The 14,888-nt window shown below is 35.4% G+C and overlaps 1 protein-coding gene across 2 annotated transcripts in view; it reads right to left on the reverse strand.

Annotated features, from left to right (window-relative positions):
• Positions 1–14,888, reverse strand: part of LOC124431777 (calmodulin) — a 37,483-nt gene that overhangs the window by 15,622 nt on the left and 6,973 nt on the right. Inside the window, exons 1-3 of one of the 2 annotated variants that reach the window (XM_046980053.1) lie at positions 13,603–13,832; positions 9,635–10,076; positions 6,779–6,922 (exon numbers count right to left, since the gene is read on the reverse strand). In XM_046980053.1, coding sequence (XP_046836009.1) covers positions 6,779–6,922; positions 9,635–10,007 — 517 coding nt within the window. In that variant the 5' untranslated portion in view covers positions 10,008–10,076; positions 13,603–13,832. Of the gene's footprint in view, positions 1–6,778; positions 6,923–9,634; positions 10,077–13,602; positions 13,833–14,888 lie in introns of those variants that run through there. The other variant, XM_046980052.1, reaches the window with a different exon arrangement.

The raw sequence follows: 14,888 nt of genomic DNA on the forward strand, positions 1-14,888 counted from the left end.
TGTCTTTATAAATTTGGCACGCTCGCTTTGGGAAGGCAGGCACGGCTCCGGGCAATGTTAAATTTCTTCTGCGCGTGATACTCTCGGCCGAGCTACTTTACATGCTGTGTTGAAAATTTGCCTACGTACGTATACACATATTTAGATATGAGAACATAAGAGTATCGCTAGAGAGAGAGAGGAAAAGACACGTTGATCCCTCGGTAAAGATAGTTCTAACGACTTGAGCGCCATGAGAACGACGTCAAAATGGTACTTTGACGTCATCTGCGGAAAAGTGGATCCAAATTTTAGTCACGATAGTTCGTTGCGAAAGCGAAACACATCCTAAAAACCAAAGTATAAGATCTATGATAATATCCTTAAAACATAACGAGGAAGGATTCGCAGGAGAAAAGAAAACTCTCTTTTTATACAAACATACGCCTACATATATGAATATGAAATACATTTTTATTTAGAAATTATGCGTCAGAGTCAAATCATACTTTTAAATTCTTTTTCAAATATTTACTTTGCTCGTTTCTTTGGGAAAATAACACATCTGTAGATCAACGGCAGAAAGTTATGGGAATTTAAAAGAGAGATCTAACAAAATTCTAACTATTCGATGATACAAATGTTAGATACTTAATCGTTCTTTAAAGACGCGTTAAATAGAGCAACGAATAGAGCAACGTTACGACGTAACTAACATCGACTCCTCTACCCTTTACAGAAATTTATTTATTAATGTTTTTACATTGGTAAGGATCCTCAGGAAAAAAAAAGGAAATCATGAAAAATTTTTGGCACGTGCTGACGTTGCGATAAAACTTATTTCAGTTTATCTTCCGATCCATTTACCTCACGTAGAGGATAAAAATCTGCTCGACAAACGCAATTCTTATTCCTCGAATAAACTTTCCTCGTTTCTGTTTTCTGTGAAGATTACGTCGGACACGTAATATCTTTAATAGAGTCTAATCAAACGTGCCGGTAGCTTCACGTTCTTTTTTCCCTGAGAAAGTAAGAAGATCAAATTTGGTTTTAACGACATTGCTCGTGGAACGAAGGGCCGATAGTAAGAAGAAGATCAAGAAAAACCTCCATTAGGTTGAGAAGAAAACGACATAGCCGATTTGTTTCGAACTCTCAAGAGACAAATCGAAATTGACCGAAATGAATAAAGTCGAATCGACACGAACATTTACTTTTTCGTAAGATGTACGAATCCATCGAAACTTATCTTTTCTTCTTTGTCCCTACGAGAGAACTCTTTTATTTTAATAAATAAAACTTATATCTTTCTTTCCTCTACCAAAGAACCTGTTGCGCACGGCTCGAGATCATAACTGTTTCAATAGAAATAGTTTTAGTAAAACGAGTAACGTCTTAACGCAAAAGCAAAACCACAAAATCGACGAACGTCGAACGACGTGGAACACGTTGGTAAAATTATGATCGACGATGCGAGTAAGAGAAAATCAAATCGCAACGTGTTTCGAGTTCACGTTGTCCATTTGCGTATTCTTGGAACGTAATTAAACTGATATTAGGAAATTATTCATGTGTATTTAAGCAATGACCGTAAGAAAAAATATCGGAAAAAGTTTAAAATAGGTAGATGGTCAATTTGGAAGAAAAAAAGGCAATAAAAGCGTATCAGACAGTAGTTATTAATGTTCCTCGTTTTATATACAATCGAGTAATAGTAAGATAATCGTTTTTCAACCTTTGCCCCCTCCTTTCCTCCAATCCTTTTATTTTCTCAAAACGCAATAGCATAGAAGTAAGCGGCATATATCCTTTGTTTCCACTTGTTACGGGCCGATCGATGGCAATCTGGTTTTTATGGTTTTCATTTATAGTTCGGCGAATTTAATTGCAAGCTAAAGTATGAGCCAAGAGGAAATAGAGATACAGGGAGATAGAGAGAGAGAGAGAGAGAGAGAACAGAACGTGGAGGACAAGTGACATTTCACACTTTTCTTGCTTTTATTAACTTCCAGGACATCCTGCGAGAGAGGCTTCCGATTACGTTAACTGTTTGTTCGATAGGAAATACGAGCAAAAAAAAAGCATACGTAGTAATTCAATGAGAGAAAGAGAATATTCGAAAAAATAAAGAAAGGAAAATAAAAATATCCGACAAGAATGTGACCAATTATCAAAGAAGCCTCTCGTTCGATCAATGATTGCATTTAAAGATGCACTGAGATGAAATTTTCTGTAATAAAACATATCACAAAAAATAAATTAATTTCCGTAACCACTTAGACGGATTCGTAAAATTTTCAAGGAGTTATGGCATTGCATATTAACGAGATACGCGTTTGGAATAATCGTCGAAGGAAAAACACTATTGCACTTTTCGAGCCCCGATAGGAAAAAGCGTCTAAATTGATTAATCGGACTAGTCGACGTGATCCACATAAACGAATGTCAATCGATCCTGTATCAGATAAAGACATATCGATAAAGTTTTATGAGAATCCTCTGCCTTCTTTTTCTTTCATTTCTTTTTTTTCTTCTTTTTTTATTTTCTTCTTTACCGTCCACGAACTCACGTACGTTTGTTATTTTGTAATTCAAGATACACATATATCAGACAAAAAAGCTTTTCAAGCATACATACCTTTGCGATTCGTTTTTTAGTTGCGCACATTGAATCGTTTTTTATTGAAACTACACGAACGCCCGCGCTTGTGTGCGTGTGTGTGTGTAAGCAGAAATTGCGCTCGTGAAAAATTCAAGAAAAATAAATACATACACGCACACACAAACATTTACCATTCGTTTCGTTTTAACTCGATTGACGTTTATTTCATTCCTTTCGCGCAATTGCAATGCGAACGATCGAGAACTATGCGTCCGTCAAAGGCAAAAAGAAAAAAAAATTGAGAAGCCCTGATTCGCGCTGAGTATATTGAAACCATCGAACAACTTACCATTGCCATTGTTTATCACTTTCATGAAGACCCGTGAATTTCTATCGGACGAAATTCTAAACGAGTTTCGAATTGCATTTGATTTTTTTCTCGAATTATTCGAGTGATTGAAATTCAAAAAATTTGAATTTATAAAATTCTTCAATCAAATAAGAACGAAAAGTCGATGCTTTAACAATAAGAAGAGAAAAAGTCACGACTGAAAACGTACGTGAGCGTATACAAGACCAGGAAAGTTTTGTACATACTATTAACGTAATCTATAAGCACGCTAAACGAGGCTCTCGTCGTTGAGAAAAGCAACAGAGATGGAGATCAGTTGGAATCATTTGCTCACATTTAACCACCATTTAGATCGAAAAACGCATCGTAAAACGTCTGTATTTTTTGTTTGTTACTCAATTGTATACGTTGTCTCTTTATTTATTCATACACATTGTTATTTGAACATACGAGAATTAAAGTAATTAAATTAAATAAAAAAATTCGCTTTTGATGATAAAAAAAAAAAAAAAAAAAAAGGAAAAAAGAAAAAGAATGTAAAGTACGTGGGAGATTGGCCATTTCGAAAAGAATTCTCTCTCGCCTCATCCGAACCGAGTTTTTCATTACAGGAAAAGTATTTTCAACATCGATCTTCGATATCTAATAATCATTTACCAGAATATACAAATATCGCTTTGTATTGTGATAATATATCATTTTCGTGATACTTAACAAAAGAAAAAATAATGAGTACGTCGAGTCGATCCTAAAATATCAATATTATTTCTATTTCTATTTGATCTCCAGAGAGGTGTCAACTACGATATATAATAGTTAGATTAGCCGACGGAACGGTCAATAATTCGTACAAGAGGCGTTCCAAATTAGACGAGTGTTGTAAATTATGATATGCATAAATCCCGCCGTGCAATTCAGCTGTAACATTAATGCTCGTGGTTTGTTAACACTCGTGCGCATCCGAATTGCGAGTAAAACGATAAATTATTTACCTTCTTCCTAAAACAAATGGGTGTTCATTTTAAACGTTTCAAAAATAAGGATATTATATTTTTTTAAATCTATACAAAAAAAAGAAAGGGAAAAGAAATTTTTATAAGTAACGGATATCTCGTACGGCATCTGTTTAGTTATCAAGTTAAATTCTAAGAATTTATATAGGCCAAAAAATATTCTAAAAGCACATCCGTTTGTCGTTTACTCGCTCAACTCGAATTCAGAGATTATATTTTTTACTTTCATTGATTTTCACGGTCTCGTCGTTTCTTAAATTATTTGAAACAAAAATAGGTGAGTATTCGGTACTGATGCCGTTGAAAAAGTTAACATTTTTTTTCCTCCCAAGGACATCTGTGATATTTCTTTATATAATTATATTTTTCTTCGAGGTGTAAGAACGATACGATAAAAACGTGACATCTTAAATTAAGGGATAATAAGGATCAGCAAACCGTCAAAGCGGTCCCTTGCTTCGAACAAAAAATATCCCAAGTAATTTCGGAGATAACCATCTGTTATAGCTACTTTTTGCTGTCACCGAAGATACACCAAACTTTTCCGAATCATTCCTAAAGAGTTGATTTTAGATTGAATTTTCTTCCTTTTGATCAACGAAGAACGAATTTTTGGGGTAAATGAAAGGACGTCTGAAAAATTCAAAATGTTATAAAAGATTCTATTTCATGCTTCATAGATAAAATCATTAAATCGAGAAGCATGATAATCGTGGAAAGTTTAACTATCGCTATCACTAATGAAACTTGCCTTTGATTGCTTTAAAGTTTCTTAGATGTAACAGACGTGAACATTCTCAACGTAACGAAACCATTTTCGACGATAATCGTAGTATATCATATTCCTTCTGGGAATCGAAACTACAAGATACACTTAACGCTTAATACGAACGTAATTATGCATTATTTCAATATCGGAAAATAATTTAACGAGAATGCTATTAATTCGACGTTTTGATTCGAAAGATCAATAGAACGACGCTTCGACCGATAGAAATGAAATTGTCAAAATCAACAAGCTGCAAGTAACGCGCAACTCGAATACGCTTAAGGGCTTATCTATATTAAAAGTGAGATGTGTTGTTGAAAACAATATCACGTCGGCCATGGGTTCATTTTTTCAAAAAGATTCATATCGAAAATATACGAAGTATATTTTTTTCATCTTTTTGCTCATAACGCGCTTCTCCCTCTCTCTCTCTATATATACATATATATATATATATATATATATATATATATATATTTCCTACTCTCTACTCGTCGTAATTAAACCGAATTACGTCTTTCGTGCTCGGGCCAACGATTCGCAAAAAAGTTGGTCCGCATTTAAAATATGTTTGTCGCTATAATTAAATACAGTGAACAGCATTTCCTACGCCTCGTTATCGTTTGTGCGACTACATACATACATGTACGTACTCTTAAGCCGTTCTTCGCTCGTAGCTTAAACGAACCATCGAAGTGCTCTCTCTCCACGCAAGCTCTTTTACCTACTGGCGAATCGCCAGTCCTTTAATATACCCAATTAAAAAACCACTTCCCCTCGTTTCGTCCTTGTACACGCAGCGTTTATAAACCACGAAATTGAGCTTGACATCGAATTAAGGCAAAGCTACGTACGCGAATAAAGTGCTGAAACAGTTGAGAAAATAAAATTTTTTCATTTTCAACCAATTTTTAAAAAACATTTCGTTATAACCGAAAATATTGTTTTCTTTTAAGAAAATCATTCCAAAAAGTCGTATATCGATGTCTTCTTCCTTTTCCTCTCATACAAGCGGATGAATTGTAGAAATAATAATTTATTATTATCCCAATTCTTTCCATTTTCCAATCGATTGTCGTTCTTGTCTTGCGCTGTAAGTGAAAGTATATTATTAGATTTCATTATCGTATCGAAGGTATCGTTCGAATTAGCAACAGGTTCTAAAACCTTTGCAAGATCGTTTCCTTGGATCTTCGGGAACAACAATAAATGTATATCGTGTTTCAAGACGGTTCCCTCCAACGATATAATTGTCACTGATCTTTGAGTCTTAGAAAGAATATCTTCTTTTTTATATAAGCTGCTGAATAAAATAGAATGCACGAGTAAGAAAAACTAGAAAGATGACAACCATGTGTACGATGCGTTTTACGAGGAGGAGGAGGAGAAGAAGAAGATGACGAAGAAGAAGAAAGAACCGAACCTTGTAGCGAAGCGTTCATCATTCAAGACTGGAAACAATAGGCATTCTACTGTTCGAGTGCATCCATCCGAGTATGCTTTTCCTGCAATCTTACGTGATTCGTAATGGACGAACATGGTCGAGATGGTAGAAAACTGGAAAGATACTTTGTTGGTAAGTCGGCTGATTCAAGATTGGATACGTAAGAACCGAGAAAAAGAAAGAGAAGCACGGAAGATAGAAAGACGGCAAAAAAGACAGCAAATAAGAGCTGAGATCAAGGGTAGGGAATGAGAGAAAGAGAGAGAGAGAGAAAAAGATCCAGAGGGCGTGGACGAAAAGTTGAAAAATCTGCCTTAATAAAGGAGCAGCCATTATCGCGGCGAACGTGGCCATTGTTCGACGGACGAAAACGTTTCGTGAAAATTACCAGCAATTAAACCAATGCCGTTTGGCAGAATTGGCTATAAAAAGTGGCACAGCTTCGTGGTTACACAAGTAGATAGGATAAACCTTATCTAAAACATATTGTAAGGAGAGCCTCCACTCGTCCTCTATCTTTTTTTCATTTTTTAAGAAACTTACATTTTAAACTTAAGAAATGTCGGTAGATGAGTTCTAATTAGAATTGTTTAACTCGGTCAAAGGTTCAACTACTCACCGTCGATGTCGATCTCCTGCAGCATCGTATTCAATTCCTCGGCCCTGGCGAATTGTCCCAAGGAACGCATCACTCGTCCGAGTTCTTCTTTCGTAATATTTCCATCGCCATCCTTGTCGAAGAGATTAAATGCTTCTCTAAACTCTGAAAGGGTTTATTTGAAATATTAAATGCCAATCAAAGAGACCCTAGCAATTATAAGCAAATTAATTTTACACCGAATTAAATGAATCTTGATATTAATTAAAGTCGATTCCACTAAAATAAAGATTTCAACCACTCTAAAAGTCATCAAGCTGTTTGCCGTGAGTTAGTTTTACTTAAACTTTTAAACTTTTCTGAAAAGTGAATCCTTTAGAGAGAAGAGGAAAAAGAAAAGCTTACATATAAGGGAATCGAGTATCGAGTGACTACTCGACATTATCACGTACACGCTTAGCTTCGCTCGAGAAGATAGTGGTAGTTTGTGTAATTGTTCTCTCTCTCCCTCTCTCTCTCTCTCTCTCTCTCTCTAGTTGAAATCCGATTCCTTCAGACTCCGAGCAAGCTCAGTTCCATTTAGAGAGAGAGAGAGAGAGAGAGGGAGAGAAAGGAGCGTGCGTACCGGCCTCGAATTTGATCGAATGCACGAGAGAATAGTAGAGCGACTTCGGGTTGTTGCCCGAAGCAAATTCGACGAAGAGGAACTGAATTCGGATAGTTGATGCTCGAGTCAACCGTTTAATAGCCTCGTTTCATGAGCCATTGACTTTATGCGTACGTACCATCGACTCTTCGACTATGGAGTGCATCATGTCTCGGCATACCTCCTTCTTTCTCTCTCTCTCTCTCTCTCTCTCTCTCTCTCTCTTCTATAGGCACCCTCGTTTTTCTCAAGACCATTGTATACATATCCTTCTTATATCGAATATCTCGTCCGCAGGTCACGCGTGAGATTGGTATTCTAGTACCCTCATCGCCATTTTCTTATGATAGCGATCGATCGAACGAAAACCAAATGAATAAATTTCTTCGACGAGCAAAACTTATACGAGTCAACATTCACCTTGTCTGCTCTTATTACTATTATCATTATTATTATTATTATCATTATTGTTGTTGTTGTTTTTTTTGCTACTATTATTATTATTATTAATATTATTGTAATAATCAAGATCAAGTTCGAGTGTTGCGACGCATCCGATACTCTGTAATAAAGAGACGCAACATATATATATATATATTCGTTGAGTTAACAAGTTTACACAGATGCTCTTATTCCCCTTGGGAGAACCGTACATACATACTCGTGATTCTCGTAGTCCGCGAACAGTCGAAGTAACTCCTTTCTACGGTAATCTTGAACGTACGTTATTGAAGACTTCTCTAGAGATTCTCATGTAACGACGAAAGAGACGACATTATTTCGAAAGACAACAATTTTCGTAAACTATAATCCAGGGTTTCGTCTACGCGAAAGTAGAAATAAATCATAAGAATAAAAAGCAGCTTAATTACTTTTGTTATAAAACAATATTTTTTATTCTTATCCCACAAGCACATTATCAAAGTTAGACCGTAAAACTTTGTGACAATGATTCTCGAAAACTCTAATAGAGGTTTCCGTGTCTACGCAATTGAAAAAAACGATATTTAGGAATAAAAAAAGAAACTTGATTACTTTTGTTGTCCAACATTTTTTCTTCTCTCTACTCGTAAAACTTGTTATCGAAGTTTGACAAAAAATATTTAGGACACGAAATACTCTTTATATATCTACATATGAATATAAAAAAGAAATTTATAGACAGCGGTTCTTTTCATTTTAGAAAATAGGAATTGGAACGAATGAATTTGTAAAGACGGGAATCACTTGTATTGTTATATCATATACGTTCCCTATCCCACACGAAATAGTTCCGATATCGATAAATAAGAGTACGATGTCGGTGACGTGGAAAAATCAATCGGCGATCGCAACGATTAGAAGAAATATTCGCTCGTATCGTAGAAGCGATTCGTTTATCGAGATAAAGCGAACAAACTTGGCAAATTGAAAGTGAAGAGAAATCTCTTGGTCGTCTATAAATGAATTGTTAATTCTTAGAAAACAACGATATCTCACGCGGCGGATTTAATTTATCGCGCTTTCAAATCCCACCCGTCTCAACTTGTCGCGTTTTAATAATAATCCTTTATAATTCTATTTCCAAGTCGTGCGAGAGACACGTAACTCTTTAACGCTTTTATACATCACACGTCAGAAATTCTATCAACGTAATTTCAACGAAGATAGAAATCGTCTTTTATATATATATATATATATATATATATATATATATATTTTATTCAATAACATTTAATAGCGTTTAACGCGAAAACGTAGGATACGTTGTCGATTCGGTTTTATTAAATAATTATTTTTATGAGTTTCGATTTATGACCCGATCGAATTTCAACTGAATGAGCAAGATATTACAGCAATTTAGCTTCGCCTTTAAGAACAATCGAGATACGTAAGACATCATAAAGTAGTGGCTCGAAATTCAATGATATCGTAATGTAATGCTTCTTTCGTTTTACGAGATAAATTTTTAATAATAATTACATCGAGTAGTAGCCGTTGTTCAATTGAACGGAATAACGATCTCACGATGATCGTACAGCTCGATCTATGTCGAATAATATCGTAAGCAAGAAGAGAAGATTCGAATGAGGTTATACATAAATCAAACTGTACGTGATCGACCAGTTATTAAACGTAGACAGTACGAATGTGTAACTAAGAAATTTCAGTCCCCACTAGTAGTTTGTCATCGGACATTAATATCAAGAACGTTAATAAATTAGGATCTTTATGATCTAAAAGTAACTCACCCCTCATCTGAGACTTCGTTATAGCCGTGATCTTTCTCGGTTGAGCAGCCAATTTCTGGGGTGAAGCTGGAAACGACATGAGAGCATTCGAGGACAATTTCGTAGGGTCCGTCATCGGTACGACGGTGGACGAGGAAGAGGAGGAGGACGGGAAAGCTACGTCGCTTCCACCACTGTTCTCTCCTTTAACATCCTGCACCTGCACTTGCGATTGCACTTGCATCTGCGACTCTGTCGAACCGATAGACGGAACGATCGTGTCTGATTCCTTCGAAAGGACGGATAATGGCGGCGACGTAATCGCCGATGTTCTTGTCGCCGTCGTCATCGTCGTCTGCGTTGTCGATACGATTGTCGTCGTTCTTACAGACATCCTCGAAGGACATTCCCCCGTTTTTTCCTCCCCGCCAGTCTTTCCTACCACCCCACTGTTCTGCCTCGTCTGCAAATTCATCGATAGATTGGTCGATCAAATTTTCATCTCTTAGAAAAAAAAGAAAAAAAAAATATATATATATATATATATCTTTCCTCGCAGATTAAGGAAAGTAATGAAATATCGGTAGATCGAATTTCCATAAAATTTTGAAAGGTCACCTCTGCATGGAGAAATGTTCGATTTAAATTAATATTAATTAAGCCCTCTTTTGATTATACTCGTACTCGTGGATCGCCCAGAGAGAATTTCGCTCTCACAGACTCGCTATCTATAACGAACATGAGTTTTCGGTAAATCTTTAAAGTGAAATTCTTTTTTATATGCGAATAACGGAATGGATGGATCTATTTCCATAAAATATTGTTATTTCTTTAAATAGGTAGGACGCGATGAATTATAAAGAGAAACATATTTACATAAATTTCTGGAAAAATCGTATCGAAAAGAAAACGTTCTTGGTAATACAAAAGGGAAAAAAATAAAGCACGAAGTTGGCATGAATTAGTAGCACAGTTCCCATCGGACGAAAAGCATAATTAACCTCACGGAATTCTCCATAACTCTACAAAGTTTTCTCACTTAATAGGAAGGTACCTGTTGCCGAGAGAAAGAAAGAGAGAGAGAGAGAGAGAGAGAGAGAGAGGAAGTGTGTGGGGAGGAGAGAGCAAATATTTTTAATTACGCTGCGACAAATGTCCTACACGTACCGTATAGATCATTGTAAAAAACAATAGCATTATGTAATACTATAATACAATAAATGGACATTATGCGTATAGTTTCTAGTCTGGTACGTCTACGATAAACAGTATCGATGGAAAATCGACAGGGGAACAGTAGAACGAGACACCAGAAATAACAAGGATAGATACTACTCACGTTGCAAGTCGATCGTGAAAGCAAATTAATCGCCAACGCGATCGTCACCGAAACAACGATCAACGTCGTTCGTTGAATCGAGTTAGGCGCATCGATCGAGCACACCGATCGGAGTAAATCGAGTTCGGACGACGTGACCGGAAAGGTTCCACATCCTTTTAGGTAACATGTAGGTGTTCTCTCGTTATCAGTCGTGTGCTGTACAGTTTCCGGAGAAGACAAGTTTGTCAGAAGGTAGTTCGATCGAAATAACGTAGAGTACTCTTAGTCCGATAATGAGACCGAACAATGTCGGGTAACCTATCTTCGGATGGGTCATTTTCAGTATTATCATGAATGAAATTATATTGATAAAACGTAGGAGATATGTAGGAAATAACTTAGTAAAGCGATTCCGACGTGAAAGCGTTCATTTTAAGAAAGATATCTAATATACTCGATATCGATTCTATTACATCGATGATATCCAAGTGTACAGATGAAAAGAGGACATTTTCCCCTTTAAAATGGTGTTTCTTTCGTGTCTCTACGACTTTCCGTTGCGGAGATATAATCGTTTATATTTCGTCATTCATAATTCCATTAGCCCGCACTGGGGCTACTACATACTGATCGTAGTAGTACGTAGTACTACGAAACGTAATGCGTAAAAATACTATTTACTACGAGCTTGCGTAAATTCCAAGAATTTATATAGGTCAGTGGATCAAAGACTTTTATGAAAGAAATTATGTAGGTCACTGGATTATCGTAAATATAATTTATTAAAATCGATATATCTTCGGAACTAATAATCGTAGAGACTTCAAACCAAGACCATTTTAAAGGACATCTTTTTGTTTATTTTTTCGTCACATTGTTAATAATTATTAACAATTTGTTATAAACAATTTCTTATAAAAAATTTCGTACCAAAATTTTTTTTTTCAATCAAAAACTAGAGGGACAAAGTTTTATTTATTTTCTTACTATACTAGCAATAATTAGTTAACAATTTGTTATAAACAATTTTTTATAAACAATTTCGAGAAAAATTTTTTTTCAAATTTACTTTTCCCAATAAAATTCTTCCTACTTTTTTATCATACCAATAATTATTTAACAAATTGTTACAAATAATTTGTTATAAACAATTTTGACAACAAATTTTTTGCCGATCTTTTTTAAGTCGATATTTTTAATTGTGTCTTTATTTTCTTACCGCATCAGTAATCAGTAATTTTCAATATGCTATATTAACAATTGTTTATAAACAATTTGTTATAAACAATTTTGACAACAAATTTTTTGCCGATCTTTTTTAAGTCGATATTTTTAATTGTGTCTTTATTTTCTTACCGCATCAGTAATCAGTAATTTTCAATATGCTATATTAACAATTGTTTATAAACAATTTGTTATAAACAATTTTGACAACAAATTTTTTGCCGATATTTTTTAAGTCGATATTTTTAATTGTGTCTTTATTTTCTTACCGCATCAGTAATCAGTAATTTTCAATATGCTATATTAACAATTGTTTATAAACAATTTGTTATAAACAATTTTATAACAAATTGCTTACGATATAATTTTTTTATGAAAAATTTATATTTATTTTCTTACCGTGCTTATAATCGTTTAACTATTTATTAGGAACAATTTGTTATAAACAATTTCGATACGAAATCTTACTTTTTAATTAAAATCACTTTCTCCCTCTATCTCTCATTCATTCATTGATTCATTCATTCCCTATTTCTCTTTCATTTATTCTCCATCTCTGTTTATTTTACATTCTTTTTCTATCTTTGCTCAAGTGTCAGAAACAGAAGAGAATCTTTGGAAAACTTTCAATTCACATCTTCAGCTTTAATCTAATGTCGACGTAGCGACTTTTAAATACAATGGAAAACACGACGGAAGTCAATACGAAAAAAAATGACTCGAACGTCGGTAGGTATGACCGTTTTATCAAATTCGCAACCGCGAATTCAATCGAACGACGTTTTCGGGGATTACGATTTATCTTTTTTTATCATAGTTCTTTGAAACTTTTGTATGCACGGTGAAAAAAAGAACGGAGGAAGACGAACGGAGGGAGAAAAGTATTTTCAAGAGAGGACTCGATAATGCAGACCACTGTGATGAGAGTTATCGAGTTTCTTCGTTTTATACGCGTTTCTTCGCATATTTTGAGAACGTGGAAATAACGTTAACGTATCGATCGTGTTCTCATTAAGGTCAAGCGTTAACCAACAAACAGAAAGAAAATTCCTCTCTTCTTTTCTAGCTCCGCAAATTACATTCTCTACCATAGAACGTCAGCCCCCGATGTCGTTCTTACGAATACGAAAGGAAGTCTACTTTCTAGTGTGCCTTGTGATCGTTGAGTTATCGAGAGGAAAGTTCTCGTTCTAATGTTTAAGCGGATGCATCGATAAGCTACGAAACGCACTTTTAAATCATTTTTAACTTAATACGTTTATTATATTTGTTAAATAAATTGTATAGTACATAATGGCTATGAAATTATAATAATTATTAAAAAGGCATAATATATAAATGTTTCAGTATAAATACATCGTAATATTTTGTTTCATTTTGTGGAACGTCTTAATAGAAAAATCAGATGGATAATATTCCCAGCTTGTAAATATGAAAAACTTACCCTACTGAAGTCTCTCTTCCTCTCTCTCTCTCTCTCTCTCTCTCTCTCTCTCTCTCCTTTTAACTATCGACAAGATTTTCGTAGGACGATCGGTAATGCTTGCAAATAGAATGTGACAGGAAGAGAGACACGAGTCGCACTAGCTAGATACGTGGTATATCAGCCACGGCCTTCTTAACCTCCGGCTGGCTCTTAATTCCTTACCGAATACTTCACCATCCGACAGAAACTTCATTAACGCCGACGACGACACTAATCGCTTCGCTTGGTATCCTCGATCTCCCCACCAATCTCCCATACACCTTCTCTCTCTCTCTCTCTCTCTCTCTTAGGTCAAATAATGGGAGGGACAAATGATCGCGCAGGAGCGTAGAGATCGTCGAACAATTCGTGTTTTTCTTAATCGTCAACGATCACGTTCTATCGTTTTTTATCTCTTCGACAATGCAAGAATCGAAAATAAAACAAACTCGACGCGAATAATTCTTCCTTTGGACAAATACTCGTCTAAGTTGCATCGTTCGTTCATGCATACTAATCGAAAGTATTTCCAAAAACTCGATTATTCCTTCAATTCGCATCTTTCCCGTTCGTCAAAGACGGCAAAAGATAGATGGCAAAAAATTCGAAAGACCGGCGAAAACGAAGAAGTGAATTAAAAAAGCAATGGCGAAAAGATGCTATTCGATCATACTGTCTCGTCATTTTAAACGAAAAAAGCCAAGAGAATGCGAAGAGTCGAGTCGTTATTTGAAACTGCTTGCGGCAGCGTTTATTAAACATTCAATGTGCGAGCTCGCGATTAAGACGATGGATGCCAACTTATGAAATATCCGTCGGACGTGTCGGTTTAGATTTTTCGTGGAAGCTACAAATTTATTAACTTTTTTGTTCGACGTATTTTTCTTCTATATACTAAATGAGGGGAAAAAGATGAGAGAGAGAGAGAGAGAGAGAGAGAGAGAGAAAGAGATCAAACTAAAATTAAAAAAAAAAAGGGGACTCGATATAATTCATAGCCGCGTGAAAAGTTTCCTTGGGAAGGGAACAATTTGTGGTAGATTAGTCGACCATAGATTTTTTTAAATATCCGACATGATTTTTAGATAAGTCACAACCATTGACTTTCGAGTAGCTCTTTAAATCACCAAGACTTTCCTACTGCATGGCTATTATAAAGCGCGTTCGATATGTACTCCTTTCCATTCGTTTCTCGGATAAAAACTCGATTTACGATAATTCTTAGCAAAGGGAGATAAGCGTGATATGGTGTGACGCGTCGTAAA

Source organism: Vespa crabro, chromosome 22 (assembly GCF_910589235.1).
Source record: "Vespa crabro chromosome 22, iyVesCrab1.2, whole genome shotgun sequence".
NCBI lineage: Eukaryota > Metazoa > Arthropoda > Insecta > Hymenoptera > Vespidae > Vespa > Vespa crabro.